Here is a 16,941-nt window from a genome sequence, read left to right as displayed (position 1 = left end):
CCCTCAGATTTTGAGCACTTAAAGGCTTAGAGGCCTTTTCCCATTGTCTCAGTGAAAGAAATATGTTCAATCAGCACAAAGGACACATAGCCGTAGCTAAATTAAGCATGTGCTACAAGAAGGGGAAAAAAATCAATAATCGCTTTACTCAACAGAAGCTGTTCCTTTGCAAAGGAACCAACTGTCCCTTCACAGTTTCTATAATTACTAACAGCCATTCACAAACTTGTGCCGAGATTCTAGGATATATTTAAAATGGTTTCAGTCCCAAATTATCTTAAATATTTCCATTTATGACAATGAATATTTAATTATTTAGGGGTTGCTATTTCCATTTGCTATGTTGATTCCAGCGGGGTAGCCATGTTAGTCTGAGGCAGCAAAATAAAACAGGAGTCTGGTGGAACCTTAAAAAACTCACAAAATATATTCCTGCATCAGTTTTCATGGATCAGAGCTCTGACTGAACCGGGTTTGATTCCCCCACTCCTCCTCCACATGAGCAGCGGATGTTAATCTGGTGAACCAGGCTGGTTTCCCCACTTCTACACATGCAGCCAGCTGGGTGACCTTGGGCTAGTCACAGCTCTCTTAGAGCTCTCTCAGCCCCACCTACCTCACAGGGTGTCTGTTGTGGGGAGGGGAAAGGAAGGTGATTGTAAGATGGTTTGATTTTTCATTAAGTGGTAGAGAAAGTCAGCAAATAAAAAACAACTCTTCTTCTTGATGGTGGAATACATTTTGAACACATGAACACACATGAAACTGCCTTATACTGAATCAGACTCTTGGTCCATCAAAGTCAGTGTTGTCTACTCAGACCGGCAGCGGCTCTCCAGGGTCTCAGGCAGGGGTCTTGCACATCACCTACTTGCCTAGTCCCTTTAACTGGAGATGCCGGGGATTGAACTTGGGACCTTCTTCACGCCAAACAGATGCTCTGCCACTGAGCCACTGCCCCTCCCCAAAGATTAAGGAACACACACACCCCAGCAATTTCTCCAAATACGAGCACTCATATTAGCATTCAAGGTGCCACTAGACTCCTGATTCATTTTATTGCATTTGCAATGTGTTTCTGTAATTTCACAATTATTGTATTTCTGTACCTGGCACACATTGAATCAAGTTGGCAATCATTGCACTGAAGTGGGCTCTCATGTCTTTCAGAATTTCAACTTCCTTATCATTTTCAGCTTCCAGTAACATGCGAGTCAGGTCAACATATTCTAAGAACAAGGCTCCGAGTGCTAAGGTATCCCGCTCCAAGGCTCCATTGGTGCTATGGCAAAGAGAAGTGGAAACACGCTGACGAACCATTCAGATAAAAACAAAAATATGCTGGTAAACTGCAGCTCGTAATAAAAATGTCAGTGACAAGAATGCAAAAAAAAAAAAAAAAGCTACCTAGAGAAAAGATGTGTGTGTGTGTGTGTGTGTGTGTGTGTGTGTGTGTGTGTGTGTGTGTGTGTGTGTGAAGTGCCGTCAAGTCGCAGCCGACTTATGGTGACCCCTTTTGGGGTTTTCATGGCAAGAGACTAACAGAGGTGGTTTGCCAGAGCCTTCCTCTGCACAGCAACCCTGGTATTCCTTAGTGGTCTCCTATCCAAATACTAACCAGGGCTGACCCTGCTTAGCTTCTGAGATCTGACGAGATAAGGCTAGCCTGGGTCATCCAGGTAAGGGCATATAAAACTTTATTTTATTTCTTTTTCTTTTTTTTATTTTAGAACTACTCCAAGACATTATCATAATCAACCAAATGTTGGCACTGTCTTAGAAGATTCTATCATGCTCAAAGCAACATCCTACCTATCACTTATCACACCAGCATCAGCAAGTAATTCAAAAATTCGCAGTAGTTGTAATCGCAGCAGATCTCGACGCTCACGGCGCTTCTTATTCTGTATTGCAAAAAAAAAAAAAACAGAGGGCAGTATTAATACACCTTATTACACATATGCAGAAGTGAAAAATAAGATCTAGTCAAGCCCTGGACTCAGTGGGATGGATGAAGCCATTCCACTCAGCAAAGTCTGAAGCCATCCACCACCCTAAGGAGTCTGTTGAAACATACACTGGTTAACTAATAAATAATCTGACCTGTTTGACTAGTCCATGCAGACTATATCAGAGCAGAAAGATATTTAATTGCATGGACTAGTTACAGCAAAGAAATAACATTGATTCTTTATATTATAGGGTACAGAAAGAGAAAGGCGGGAAGGGAAAAAGAAAAAACAAGATGTGTCCCAAATGTGTCTATATCCGAGCTTTTAAATAATTTACATTCTCATCACTTCGTCAATAAGTCTAAGCAATAAAAGCATCAGAATGAATCATTAACTTTCCTAGCTAGTTTCTATTTTGACAATCTTATTGGTTATTCTCTAAATGATGTTTCAAGCACGTGAGTAATAATCATATAAAGGTTGCCATTTTATCTTAAAATTTTCCATTGTGTTCCTTCTTATCAACTGTGTTAATCTAGCCATCAATGTGAAGTCAAACAATTTGTTAATCCACTCTGTGATATCTGGAAACACGCTAGATTTCTAGTATATTGCATAGAGAATTCTGGCGGCGGTAGTTGAAATAACATTGATTCTTGAAAGATAATGGCTAAGATTTCTTTACGCTGGTAGTCTACATTGGATGTTCCAAAATCTTTTGCACAAGAGATACCAGTCCCATATGTAATACTGCATTTTTACCAGATCTTAAAAGCTCATTCTTTACATCATAGCAGTTAAATTGGGGGTTGGGGGAGAACATAAAGATACATATACTGGAAATGTTTGGGGCAACAAATAAGCTTGACTTGGAGTCTCAGTTTAACATCTGAAAGATGCCATTATATAATCTCACTGGGATTTGTTCACTGTTCTGTTCTTTTGCTTCTAGAGCTCAATGTACTATTATCTTTGGAATTCAAATGATTCACTTCTTTGGCTAATCCTATTCAGCAAATGTAATCAGTAGTAGTACTCTCTTTGGAAAGGGGCAGCAAGAGTAAGAGATCTTGTCTACTTTATTCTATTTCCCATACCTTTATGGTAAGTGTGGTATTCTTCACTGCTCACAATAACATTTTTTACTCCTGTTAATAGCAGCACAACAAAATTCAAGTTCAGTAGCTCCTTAAAGACCAACAAAATTTTCCAGGGTATAAGCCTTCCCACCCCTCTCACCTTCTGACCTCGATATATGGGATGATGGATCTTCATTCTGATTTGTATCTGATGAACTAAACTTTGACTCATGAAAGCTTATACCCCGGAAAATTTTGTTGGTCCTAAAGACTGGACTTGAATTTTGTGCTGCTACTACAGACTAACACGGTTACCACCTGAAACTATCTTAATAGTAGCATGTACATGACGGTAAAGAGGAGGAATCGTACCCTACCCTGCAATATACCCTCTACAGTAATGCACGTCACCTAAAACAACAATGAATTCATCTTGAAACAAAATCCTTTCATGTGCATTTATATACAGTTACCACAATGCTTATTATATCTCAAATTAGAAACACTTTTGAAAAACAATTCTTCTTCCTTATTTTAATGTCTACATTGCCTGTTAAATGATAAAAATTTAATTCGAACAACCAACCTCTGGTCTTCTTTCTAATGCTTCTTTCATTAGCGGATGAAGTTCTTCCACTAATTCCCTAAATTAAAAAAATTATTTTGTGAACAAAGTTCTACATAAATTAAAACAGCTTTATCCTTTATAACTGCAGGTTTTTTTAATTTACAAGTGTTTAGTTCAGAAGCTCTCGCGTGTTCCAGTAAACATGCAGACCTGAATGAGTAGGTGCTCAGTTCTCTTCATTATCATTAACTGCTCAGTGCATACAGTAGGACCGTACAAGCAGAGCGCTGCTCAGTGCTGGAGTGAATGGAGCAACCCCTGCTCATGTTCAGTTCTATCTGCCCATCAGAACTCCATAGGAGTTTGGATTGTACTCAACATTTGCACAATTGTAATATAGTAACGAAATGCAAAGGCTTGGACTGGATCCTTACATCTGTGAAACAACATCCAATGCAGAAGAGAACCCCCTTCAGCTGCAACACCAGGCCCAATAGAATTGAGTCATACTGGCAATCGTGGGCGACTTGGTCCCAAAGAATAACTTACTTCTGCCTTGCCCTTGGTAGCCCTCTCTGAAATAGGTCTCCCCAGCACTGATGTTGGGGAGGAGAAGCTCAGCATTGTGCTAAGCCATATAAAATTATTACATTGCTTATTAAAGCTCAAATATATCAATCTCAAATATATTGGATGTATTAATGCTTGGTAGTGGAAAGAGCCGTCAAGTCACAGTTGACTTATGGTAGCCCCGCAGAGTTTTTCAAGGCAAGAGACATTCAGAGATGGTTTGCCTCCGAATGGGCTGAGAGAGTTTGGAGAGAACTGTGACTGGCCCACCCAGCAGGCTTCATGTGGAGGAATGGGGAATCGAACCCGGTTCTCCAGGTTAAAGTCCACCACTCTTAACCACTACACCACACTGGCTCTCATTAATGCTTACTATATCACAAATCAGCGACACTTTCAATCAACAGTGCTCTGTCCTTTTAATAATATAACAAATACCAACTAAACATTGCTGGTCAGGGACATAAACCCACACCTTGGGCAATTAGCGCTAACCACTGAACCACACCACCTACCTTTGACTCCCGAGGTATGTAGTTTTAGTGCTGTGATTTCTACTCTGTTGTACTTCTGACCTACCCACCCCAACATAATGCACCATAACCACTAATATTTTATCATGAAAACTCAATCAAATCTGACCCATGAGAAACTCATGCCATGTACCTGAAGACCAGAGAATTTGTTCTTCCAAATCCTAACACAAGTGATTCTGTAATTTCTATGCTTTCAAGTCTCATCAAAGGCACTAGCTGCTTCAACAGCACACCAACCGATGGGGTTCCTATTGCCTAAAAATTAAAAAAAGATGATGGACATAATAACTAAAGCAACATGAAAGATTACACATTACAAAGTGTGTACAACTCCTTTAAGTGTTGCTAATGAATTTTTTTTAATTGACATTTTTTCAAGTCAAGATTAAATGGCTTAATAGCCATTAATTTAACAGTAGTAATTTAAGATGCTCACCAAACCTGGAGGTTCACCAAATTACAACTGATGGTATTTGTTGGTATAGCAAAACCACCAAAACAATTTTTCTACATGTGTGAGATATATGAGAAGCTTAACAGATTTTGTAAAATGCTGTTGTCCCTCTACAATGGGAACTGGAAATAAAGATGCCACCTACAACCAGAGGCCTATACTGAGGCCGAAGCCTGAGGAGGGCAGGGTTTGGGGAGGGAGGGACTTCAATGCCATAGAGTCCAATTGCCAAAGCGGCCATTTTCTCCAGGTGAACCAATCTCTATCGGCTGGAGATCAGTTGTAATAGCAGGAGATCTCCAGCCAGTACCTGGAGGTTGGCAACCCTATCTCTAAATGTGACTGTGTCAATAAAAGACATAAACAAGGATTATGATTTGTTCTCACACAATAAGTCCTAAGAGCAACATTGATTTTGCACCCGATTTTCTCTTAATTCTTTGTGGTGAATATTCCTTTATGTGTTGTTCCACTGATTTCTCTAGTTTGCAGCTAACAGGACTATTAGCATATTATGAAAACCCATGCCCTGGAAATTTTTTAAAAATCTACTTAGTCCAAAAGGTGAAACTGGATTTTCTTAACAGTATATTCTAGTAACAATACATCCCATCTATTCACAGACTATATTTGACTATTATATTAAAAAACTAAAAGTTGCAAGACCATATTTAAAAAAACAAAGCAATTTTGCTGAAATATTAAATCACCTTGTTATCATAACTAACTGTACCATCGGGAGTGGTGGCCATGATCTCTGGAGTTGAAACTCGTAAATGTCCAGGACTCATAATACTGGGCTTTGCTACTCCAAAGCAGAGAATAAGGTAATTTCTCCACAAAGTTACATAATGATCTCCACTACTAGCTGTACTGGTTTTCTTTGCATTCATAGGACTGCTAGCAAAAAAACCAAAACAAAACAGTTTTTTTAATTATAGAATTTATTTGTTAGATAATTTTCAAAAGAGCAGAAATTGTCACTGTAACAGAAATTCACATAGCTAAAATTCTTCAGTGTAACTGAATCTGTAATATAATGTGCAGATTTATGATTTTATTTTTATAATTCTCACTAGGGAAAAAACTCTGCAAAAGTTTATTACAAGTACTTTTGTACAAACACAGACACCTTTCTAAGGGACAAACATTTGTCCACATCCATTTATGGAAGCCATAGGTGAGCAACGATTCTAATGCAGGTCGCCCTCTATCAGAGATGACAAAATGTGCCTAGCAATCCGGGGAAGATTTGAGAGGCAGGAACATGGGGGGTGCCAGCATGTGCCGTCATATCACTTCCAGGAAAAACCAGAAGTGACGTCAAATTGATCAAGGAGTTACCAGAACCTCTATAGTAAAACCATAGCATTTCTGGCAATTTCTAGATTGATGTGATGTTGCTTCTGGGTTTTCCCTGGAAGTGACATCACGTGATGTCAGCAGGTTTTTTTCCCTTCTTCTACCACCACTCAGATTGGCAGGAGGCAATGGAAGTTGCTGGAGGGAGGTCTCCAGCCAAGCCAGGAACTCTATAACAATCATAAACATATATATATATACACTAGCATAAAAACCTTAAAATTCATATTAACTAAACTAAAATGGTGCCCCAACAATTATTCCCTCATTATGCGTGTTATGCCAGATGGGGAACAGGAAGGAAAGGAAAGGGAAAAGGGAGGCCAGCTGCTGTAAAACTGTCACTGAATATAAATTTAGAAGTTATTTCCCAAGACTGACAAGTACATTTCAACAATCTAAAACAAAATCAAAATATACAACAAAAATCAATGAAATAATAGTAGGACTTACTTTGGATCAACCAAAGGCATGACCAGCTGTAGCCGCGTAAAGGCATAAGGCCAAGCGTAGCTAAGCGCTGTAGGGCAATGCTTTGGTAAGTTTTCTTGTCTAAGAAAACTGAAAAGGCAAAGAACCCATGGATCTTTGACTGACTGTGCAAAAATCCATACATGGGAAGGGCTTTTTACATCATAATGGCTATTGACAAGCACTGCATTCCATTCCACCAACCACTGCAAGTCCACATTATGCGTTAATGGTAATGTTGTCTGTGGAAAGAGGGAAGGAAAATCATCACCAACATTGAAGTATTTCAGAGATCTGCATTTCTTTACTATTTCAATAAGCTTTCCTTCCACATTTCCATTCCTGGTCTCTCTTATTGTTCCGAGTGATAAAAACACACACTAGATGAAAAATGCAACAGGATTTGCCACCCTAGCAATGCTCCAGTTCAGTCCTCATATGCATTCCAGTTCCCAAGGTCCTCTTTGGGTGCATTCATTTCCAGTAACATACCTAGCAAGGTGCGTCAGTCTGCAGGGATCTGAACTGCACCATTTTGGGGTTAAGGAGAGTTCCTGTATACTAACTGTGCAAGGTGGAATTTAAGTTTTTTACACCTTTGCATGATAAACCTTCTGCAGCTGGGAACCCCAAGTTCATCTATCTACTGGATGAACGTAGGACCAGAGCAGAGCATGTAGTCTGTGTTACCGCCTTCTTACAATGAGAGTTAGACATCTGTGGGATAAAGTGTATTTTCTTCCTCCTGGAATATTTGTACTCCCAGCTAAGCACGTCAGTATCCAACAAGAAGTGCAATCATCTCCATGTGAAATCATACAGTTGGATTTGGGAACGGCTTCTATGTTCAATCGCCTACTTCAGAATCCACAGCTAAAACACCCTTTAACGAAAACCTGTCCAAATTTTCTTTAGAATTTTGGTGTTTTATAACACCTCAAGGCAATTTTTAAATTTTATTCACATTATTTATAGTCCACCTTTCTCACAGGGACTCAAGGTGAATCACACATAGTGAGTCAGTACCATCACAAAAGAGGACATTCAAACAGCAATGCATTAGGAGGTTAGAAGTCTGGAACCACCGGAAAGAACTAAAGCATATGTTTTGATTAGAAAGTTTCTGCTAACATTCCAGCTAATTCACCTTGTCATTATGTACAGCATTGGTCTACAGTTCCACATAGAAATGCAAGCAGCTGTAATTTCCTCCATACTGTCCACCCCCCCCCTAAGATTCTGGCATGTTTCCTAGAGGGACAGACGGTTCTCACTTTCGGAAATCTGTCACTGATCTTATTAGCAACTGTGTCTTAGGATCCAAATTAACAAGGTATTTTTTTAAGTGCTCTGCTTAATAGGAACTGTTTGAAGTACATTCTTAAGAATATGACAGAACCAGGATCCTAGTGTTATAATCACTGCTTCCTGTTGTCAAGTACTGCTCTGTTTCTTGAAGCAGTGACTTCTTAGCTATTTAACTCTTTTCTTTTTAAAGAAACGGTGAGGGTAAGAACTGTAAAACTCCCAGATTAAACACCTAAACATAATTAAATAGTGGCCATGAATATTTTTTTGCACAGTAAGTAATTATGCTTTGAGACAATTTTTTTTTGGGGGGGGGGGAATTTGCAAACAAAATTACAAAGGAAAGTTTAAGCCAATTCAATACCAGAAAAACAAAGAGATAACAGTCTGTCCTCTGAACGAATCTGAAACCAACCAACCCCTCCAATCAGTCATTCTGAATATATAAGCAACATATTTCCTCATAACGATTGATGTAATAAATAATAGTACAATCAAACCCATAAAACATATATAGTACATAAAATAGAATATACTGCATATCAAAATACAAAAATAGGAAACATGTTACTGTTGTCCTCAAGTCCATAAAACATATACTGTTGGATCCTATGACTCTCTTCTACTAAGCAGAATAATATTACCTACTGTAAAATGATTTTCTGAAATACACTGTCTACTTATACTGAAAATACCAGTATAGCTACAATTGCAGGCAAAAATACTGAAATATTAACAGTGTTTTATTGAAGACTGCGTTTTATTGAGTAATAATTCTAACATAATGCACGCTTTTTGTCTCAAACTACTGGGACATTTTTTAACTTTGCATAGTTTTTCTATATTTAGCATATACCCAACCAGTAGAATCCATGGACAATGAGAAGGTACTTACTGAATCAGAAACAGCAACATGAATGAAACTTTCCAGAATAGAAGAACTTAGCTGGTCCATGACATCAATCATAGGCCTATCATCATCCTGTACATACGAAGGTAGCAACAATTTAGAGTGTTCCTTAGCAATTACAGAAGAAATTCCTATGGCACTCTAAAGCTTCACAACTTTACTGGGGTGTAAACTTTCATGGGGAAAATTCTACTTCACAATAAGGATGATGGATACACAGAGAGAGAGAGAGGGAAAATAGTGATATTGAATTAGTCCTAGGTGCCTGCTGGTGCTAAATGAAAGTAACTGGTATCCCCGCTACATCTTCTGCATGCACAAGACAGAGTGCAAAGTGCTTCTTCAAAACTAAATTTCAAATTCTCATTCCATTTTTCCATTATTATTTCACTAAAATTGTATTAATGTGCAGGCGTTGAATGACCGTTTTTGGAAGTGGAACTGCTCTGAAAACATTTTCTACTCTGTTCACTCACTGCTGCATCTAACCCAGCATATTCCATGGTGATTCTGCTCCACGGGCCAAGTGCACATGTGTGTGTTAAGTGCCATCAAGTTGTTTCCAACTCATGGCGACCCTATGAATCAATGTCCTCCAAAACGTCCTATTATTAACAGCCTTGCTCAGGTCTCGCAGACTGAGGGCTGTGGCTTCCTTTGTAGAGTCAATCCTTCTCAAATTGGGTCTTCTTCTTTTCCTGCTGCCTTCAATTTTTCCTAGCATTATTGTCTTTTCCAGTGACTCCTGTCTTCTCATAATGTGACCACAATAGCCTCAGTTTGGACATTTTCACTTCTAGGGAGAGTTCAGTCTTGATTCAGGCCAAGTGGTCTACCAGAATTTTTCACCTGCACATAAAAATTTGTCCCTGCTTAATGGTTACCAAAGCATTCCAGTGGAATGAATATTTGTGTTCTGTACTTAGCGACTGAGTGGGGCTGTTCAACCTGGAACATGGACTTGACAAAAAAAATCGGTTTTGTTTATTGTGCAAAAGAAAATGCAATGCATTAAATCTTGTTTTATGTATCACAGCTGGGCAAGTCATATCATCCAATTCAATCATCATAATAAAAAAAACCCTCACTCTCTAGTTCCAAAGTTACAAAAGAAAATGGCTTAGTCATCAAAGAACCAATCATATAACATTTCTTTGCTTGAAGTAATCCTAGCTTGGAAGTCCCAGACACTGAGACATCGGAAAGATGATTTCCAATAGAACCAGAGTGCCTTATTCTCTCCAATGTGAAGTTCTATGGAGGCTAAAAGCTAGGTCAATGTCACCAAAAGTTGCGAATTTAGATGGAGGAATCAGTTTACCTACTCTGAATGCAGTCTACCTGACAACCAATCCACATAATACTACTGAAATGAATGAGGAAATATGCAGTATGGTAGAGTGCACTATATGTATCTTTCATTTACAAATTGAACAAATGCTGGTAAAGAAACTGGAGTACCAATCAAAGGAGACCCACCACTCTCCGTAAGATTCAATTAATGTTTAGACTTACTTACTTCACAAATTTGTTAATCCTACAGTGGTCTTGTAAATAAACTTTAAGGAAACACATGAACACACATGAAACTGCCTTATACTGAATCAAACCCTTGGTCCATCAAAGTCAGTATTGTCTACTCAGACTGGCAGCGGCTCTCCAGGGTCTCAGGCAGAGGTCTTTCACATCACCTACCTGCCTGGTTCCTTTAACTGGAGATGCCAGGGATTGAACCTGGGACCTTCTGCATGCCATGCCACTGAGCCACAGCCCCTCCCCAACAAACAATCCAATCCTATGGTAGGCAGCATGCTTAGAAACAAGTCTCTCTGAGACTTCAATGGGAGCTTACTTGGGAACAAGTGGGCACACTTCTGTAGTTAAAATATCATTCTCCCCCCCAAACTAATATGGCAAAACAAGGTGTATTTTAAAAACTATAATTATTTGGGAAAACTGAATTTGATATACGAAGAAGGAAAGCCATACCTCTGCTTGCCCCATTGCATGAAATAAAGCACGTATCTCTCTGAGAATTAAAACTGCCAGTTTACGTGTGGCAACCTGGAAACTACAGAGTAATACTAGTGCAAAACCTTCAACGGCGTGTAGGACATTAGAATAAGAACTTCTCTCGGTCTGTGTCCTATGACCGGATCCATTTGGTATCAGCTGCAAAACAATGACCTTGTTTAGAGCTCTGACCTAATCTGCAGCTTCAAAGAATTCACTACATTCTAGTAAACTGTAAATATTTATTTTTAAAGCTGACCAATGAACATGAAATAATAACAAAATTGAAAATACACAAAGGAAGTCTACTCTTGGGCTTCTACATCCAACAGTATGCTTAACACTTCTGACAGCTAAATCACACTATTTTTAAGAACTTAAATTCAAGACTGATTTCATTCTTATACCCTAAAGGGGTTACATTTTAGAGGATGTAATCTTGGGAACGTTAGAAGAACCCTGTCAAATCAGATTACAGGGCCATCTAATCCTGTTATCTGCAATGACCCACCAAAAGCTTTCTGTAAGCCCACAAAAGAGGCAAGAAGGCAACAGCCCTTTCTTCTGTTGACTGCTTCCTCCAAAGCAATATTTAGAAGTATACACAATAACTGTCAGGTATCTCTGTGCTTCTGCATGAGTCACTGTTCTGGTCACTGGAGGATGTATACCCAGCCTCGAGACTCATGCAGAGACTGAACAGGCTTCTTCAGAAAGCCTGTAATTTTGCTTTATCTCTGCATCAGGAGTTACTGAAATATCTCATTCCTGCTGCAAAGCAGAATTCATCACCTACAGAAAACACCGAAGGGAAGGATTCAAGCCACGGCAGTGAATCATACAGAGACACAATGAAAGGTCTCCTCTGAGGGCAGGCAATTCTGCTGAATTTCTGTATCAAGAGTAACTGAATTATCTAGTCACATTGTGGAAGAGACATGGCAGAATAATCAGACTACAGCACAGATTGAATGGAAATAGGGAAGGCCAGAACAGTGAATCATGCAGAGATACAATGTTACCAACAAAAGGCTTCCCCTTTTATTCTAGCCCGCCCTAAACTCATCAATGTTCAAACAGTTACGGAAAGTCCAAACAAATGTCCTTCCCTTCAGTCTCACCCCCATCCCCCATTAAAGGGACCCTTCCCAACACCACTGAACCGGATACATTGCAAAGATAATTGTTGTGAGCAAATACAAGAGAAGAGATTCATTATTTATATTTTGTATGTTTAAAGGCTTTTACCATTGCATGTAATTTATGATACAGCCCATAATGTTTACACCATAATCTAGATCTTTGTACTGTAGGATACTGCTCCTGCAACCACAAAGTCTGTCTACTTATAGAACAGATGGAATTGCAAGCACAAGATGTGGGTAACAGTGCTAATGGGACTCTGAGAAAAGACATTTGCATTTTTATGCACTATTGAGACAAAGCATGTCCATTACGGACCTAGCTAAAACTTTACTTCTACAGGCCTCTTTATGCAATAAGGCATTCGCCCCACCCCAGTCTATGAATTCGGGGCAACAGAATAATATGAGGGCTAAACCATCTCTGACTTAAAACTATAATGGCAACTGCAGTGCAAGTCAAGGAAATAACACAACAATTTACAGAGGAAGTTAGCGGTTCAAACTGTCATATTTACTTTTGGAATCTCACCTCTGATGACCTGCCCTTTGCATATTCACTGGCTTTTCCTGGAGTGTGTATTATGAGTTTCCATTGTGTTAGCAACTGTAACAGTAATTTCAAGGAGGTGTCCAAGAGGCTATGATGTGTATCATTCACTTCACGCAGCAGGAAATTTGTAAATCCAAAAAGTACATCCTCTCTCCAATCGACAAAGTCAACTAGAAGGCCCTGCAGTGAATTTTGAGCAATGTGCCGAAGTTCATCATCCATATGGATTGACAGCCTGTACAAAAATAAAATGAGTGTAAAAAGTCATGAGCAATTACCCAAGTACCTTTTGGGTGGGTAGCCATATTGGTCTGCAGGTGAAGAGCTAGAGTCAAGTCCAGTAGCACCTTAAATGCCAACACGATTTCCATAGTATAAGGTTTCAAAAGTCAAAGCTCCCTTCGTCAGATACAAGACAAAGGGAACTTGTATTTGACAAAGGGAGCTTTGACTATCAAAACATTATACTCTGGAAATCTTGTTTGTCTTTAAGGTGCTACTGGACTTGACTCTCCCCAAATACCTGTTGTTAATCAACACAGAGCCAGCCTACCCAAAGTGATGATTTGAGCTAAACATTTCATGCCCTGACCTGGATAGCCCAGGCTAGCCTGATCTCATCAGATCTCAGAAGATAAACAAGGTCGACCCTGGCAAGTATTTGCCTGGGGTACAGGCTGAGTATCCCTTATCCGGACATCCGATATCTGGACTGATCCGAAAACTGGACCTTTTGAGATGGCATGCAGGCTTTACTTCCAGGACCTCAGCAGTGCCACTGATGGTTCAGTGTACACAAAATTATTAAACATATTGTTCAAAATTACATTCAGGCTATATGTACAAAGTATATATAAAACATAAATGAATTTTGTGTTTAGATTTGGGTCCCATCCCCAAGATATTTAAATATGTATATGCAAAAATTCTAAAATATTCCAAAAATATGGAAAGATCTGAAATACAGACCACTTCTGGTCCCAAGCAGTCCGGATAAGGGATACTGAACCTGTGTCTCCAAGGAATACCAGGGTTGTAACACAGAGGTGGGCAATGGCAAACCACCTCTGAATGTCTCTTGCCTTGAAAACCCTACGGGGTCGCCATAAGTCAGCTGTGACTTGACAGTAAAAAATATTTTTTCATAATTTTATTCATATTAACATGGTAACTCTTGCAATAGCAGACACTGAGTATACATTTATTTGGTACATTTCTAAGTTTCTTTTAAATTAATTTAATTTTAATTAAAAAGCTTTCAAAGTAATTCATCAAAAAGTAAAAGAAATTAAAAACAAACAAATCAATACAGTAATTAATGAACTGAAAACACAACACTATCTCAGTTCTGAAGGCAATTATTGTTAGAGGTTTATAGATTCCTGCCTAAACAAAGCTGACGATCTCAACAGTGTTCTTGCTTTAGTCATTTGATTACTACAGTGTGAAAGCTCACATTGAACATTGACAAGTAGCGGCTTAATATCATAATCTGCAGACCAACAATTTTTCACAGGATCTGCCGCTAATAATCATTAGTGAAAGTGGCAAGTTCCACTCCATATCATCCATGTCATAGTTTCAGGAGGGGGGGGTGTACTAAAGTTTGTATTTTGTTAAACAACATGATCTAACCTCTGCTTCTTATGTTTGGAAGCGAAAGGTCCTTTCATGTTGGAGCAGCAAGCTTCCTGTTGTTCCTTCCAGTATAGTAATAATGCTTAATGTGCACAGAATGCTCCACACAGATGTTTCTTCTCATCGGGGGTGGTCAACACAAACAGCAGTGCATTTTTGAAAGGACATACATTGTGAAACAGGGCACTTTATTCTTGTTCAGAGCAGACTGAGAGGTAATAAAACGGGTGTGTGTGTGGGGCCATCCTCTTAACCTAATTCTCCAGAATTATTAAGACCACCCCGGTTCACATGAAGGCCCAAAGTTCATGTGATTATTCCATGGGGTTTTTACATTTTATTTACATTATGTAAATAACATTATGCTTTTCTCAAGGCAGATTACACCATGTAAATTAATGCAACAAAGAGTATCTAATAAGCAATGAAACAAGAATAAAAGCTGCAGAAATTGCAAAAATGGAGATGTTGTCTGAACAAAGCACAGGGATTAAACATGACATATAAAACAACGCAGAAACATGGTATTACATCAACAGAAACAGTGCATTTTTCTGGACCAATCTGTCATGAATTTCTGTTATAATCTGTTATAAAATGCCCTATGTGTGTGTGTTAAGTGCCCTCAAGTCGCTTCCGACTCATGGCGACCCTATGAATCAAAGTCCTCCAAAATGTCCTATCTTTGACAGCCTTGCTCAGATCTTGCAAATTGAGGGCTGAGGCTTCCTTTATTGAGTCAATCCATCTCTTGTTGGGTCTTCCTCTTTTCCTGCTGCCCTCAACTTTTCCTAGCATGACGGTCTTTTCCAGTGACTCTTGTTTTCTCATGTGACCAAAATATGATAGCCTCAGTTTAGTCATTTGAGCTTCTAGAGTCAGTTCAGGCTTTATTTGATCTATAACCCACTGATTTGTTTTTTTGGCAGTCCATGGTATCCGTAACACTCTCCTCCAACACCACATTTCAAAGGAATCTACTTTCTTCCTATCCGCTTTCTTTAATGTCCAGCTTTCACACCCATACATAGTAATAGGGAATACGATGGCATGAACTAATCTTGGTGGCCAGTGACACATACTTACACTTCAGAATGCCCTATATCTGTTATAAAATGCCCTCCGGAACAATTCTGATTTACAAAGTTTGTGAAAAGCCAGAGGTGTGGGAGAACATAACATAAGAACATAAGAAAGGCCCTGCTGGATCAGACCAAGGCCCATCAAGTCCAGCAGTCTGTTCACACAGTGGCCAACCAGGTGCCTCTAGGAAGCCACTAACAAGACGAGTGCAGCAGCACCATCCTGCCTGTGTTCCACCGCACCCAAAATAATAGGCATGCTCCTCTGATACTAGAGAGAATAGGTATGCAGCATGACTAATATCCATTCTAACTAACAGCCATGAATACCCCTCTCCTCCATGAATATGTCCACTCCCCTCTTAAAGCCCTCCAAGCTAGCAGCCATCACCACATCCTGGGGCAGGGAGTTCCACAATTTAACTATGTGTTGTGTGAAAAAATACTTCCTTTTATCTGTTTTGAATCTCTCACCCTCCAGCTTTAGCAGATGACCCCGTGTTCTAGTATTATGGGAGAGGGAGAAAAACTTCTCCCTGTCCACTCTCTCCAAACCATGCATAATTTTATAGACCTCTATCATGTCTCCCCTCAGCCACCTTCTTTCCAAGCTAAACAGCCCTAAGCGTCTTAACCGCTCCCCATAGGACAGTTGCTCTAGTCCCCTAATCATTTTGGTTGCTCTTTTCTGCACCTTCTCAAGCTCTGTAATATCCTTTTTTAGGTGTGGTGACCAGAACTGTACACAGTATTCCAAGTGTGGTCTCACCATAGATTTGTACAAGGGCAGTATGATATCAGCAGTTTTATTCTCTATTCCTTGTCTAATTATAGCAAGCATGGAATTTGCCTCTTTTACAGCAGCCGCACACTGGGTTGACATCTTCATTGAGCTATCCACTACCACCCCAAGATCCCTTTCTTGGTCTGTCGCTGCCAGCACAGATCCCATCAGTGTATATGTGAAGTTGGGATTTTTTGTCCCAATATGCATCACTTTACACTTACTCACATTGAATCTCATTTGCCATTTTAATGAGCCTTCCTGACCTCCTCTGGCAGGCCATTCCACAGGGTGGGGTCATTACAGAGAAGGCACACGTATGAGCAGTTCTTGATCTTGCCCAGTTGGAAAGGGAAGTAACGCCATAAACTGGATATCTAAATGTAACACTTGATTCACTTTACATTATTGTTTTGATGGAGGGACTGAGGGGTTGGGGGTTGGGGGGTGAGCTCACTCATCCAGTATGAATCCACCACAGCAAAATCTGATCTTTGTCTTTAAAAACCTATTATACTA

The 16,941-nt window shown here is 39.5% G+C and overlaps 1 protein-coding gene across 2 annotated transcripts in view; it reads right to left on the bottom strand.

Moving 5' to 3' along the window:
- The window catches only part of FRY (FRY microtubule binding protein), a 205,419-nt gene that overhangs the window by 81,369 nt on the left and 107,109 nt on the right, over positions 1–16,941 (bottom strand). For both annotated transcript variants that reach the window (XM_056858510.1, XM_056858511.1), the window contains exons 18-26: positions 12,898–13,153; positions 11,200–11,382; positions 9,196–9,282; positions 6,975–7,234; positions 5,870–6,059; positions 4,836–4,960; positions 3,618–3,675; positions 1,813–1,904; positions 1,110–1,282 (exon numbers count right to left, since the gene is read on the bottom strand). In XM_056858510.1, coding sequence (XP_056714488.1) covers positions 1,110–1,282; positions 1,813–1,904; positions 3,618–3,675; positions 4,836–4,960; positions 5,870–6,059; positions 6,975–7,234; positions 9,196–9,282; positions 11,200–11,382; positions 12,898–13,153 — 1,424 coding nt within the window. The remainder of the gene's footprint in view (positions 1–1,109; positions 1,283–1,812; positions 1,905–3,617; positions 3,676–4,835; positions 4,961–5,869; positions 6,060–6,974; positions 7,235–9,195; positions 9,283–11,199; positions 11,383–12,897; positions 13,154–16,941) is intronic.

This window comes from Euleptes europaea, chromosome 12 (genome assembly GCF_029931775.1).
Source record: "Euleptes europaea isolate rEulEur1 chromosome 12, rEulEur1.hap1, whole genome shotgun sequence".
NCBI classification, from domain to species: domain Eukaryota; kingdom Metazoa; phylum Chordata; class Lepidosauria; order Squamata; family Sphaerodactylidae; genus Euleptes; species Euleptes europaea.
This window is presented reverse-complemented; position numbering and strand designations above follow the sequence as displayed.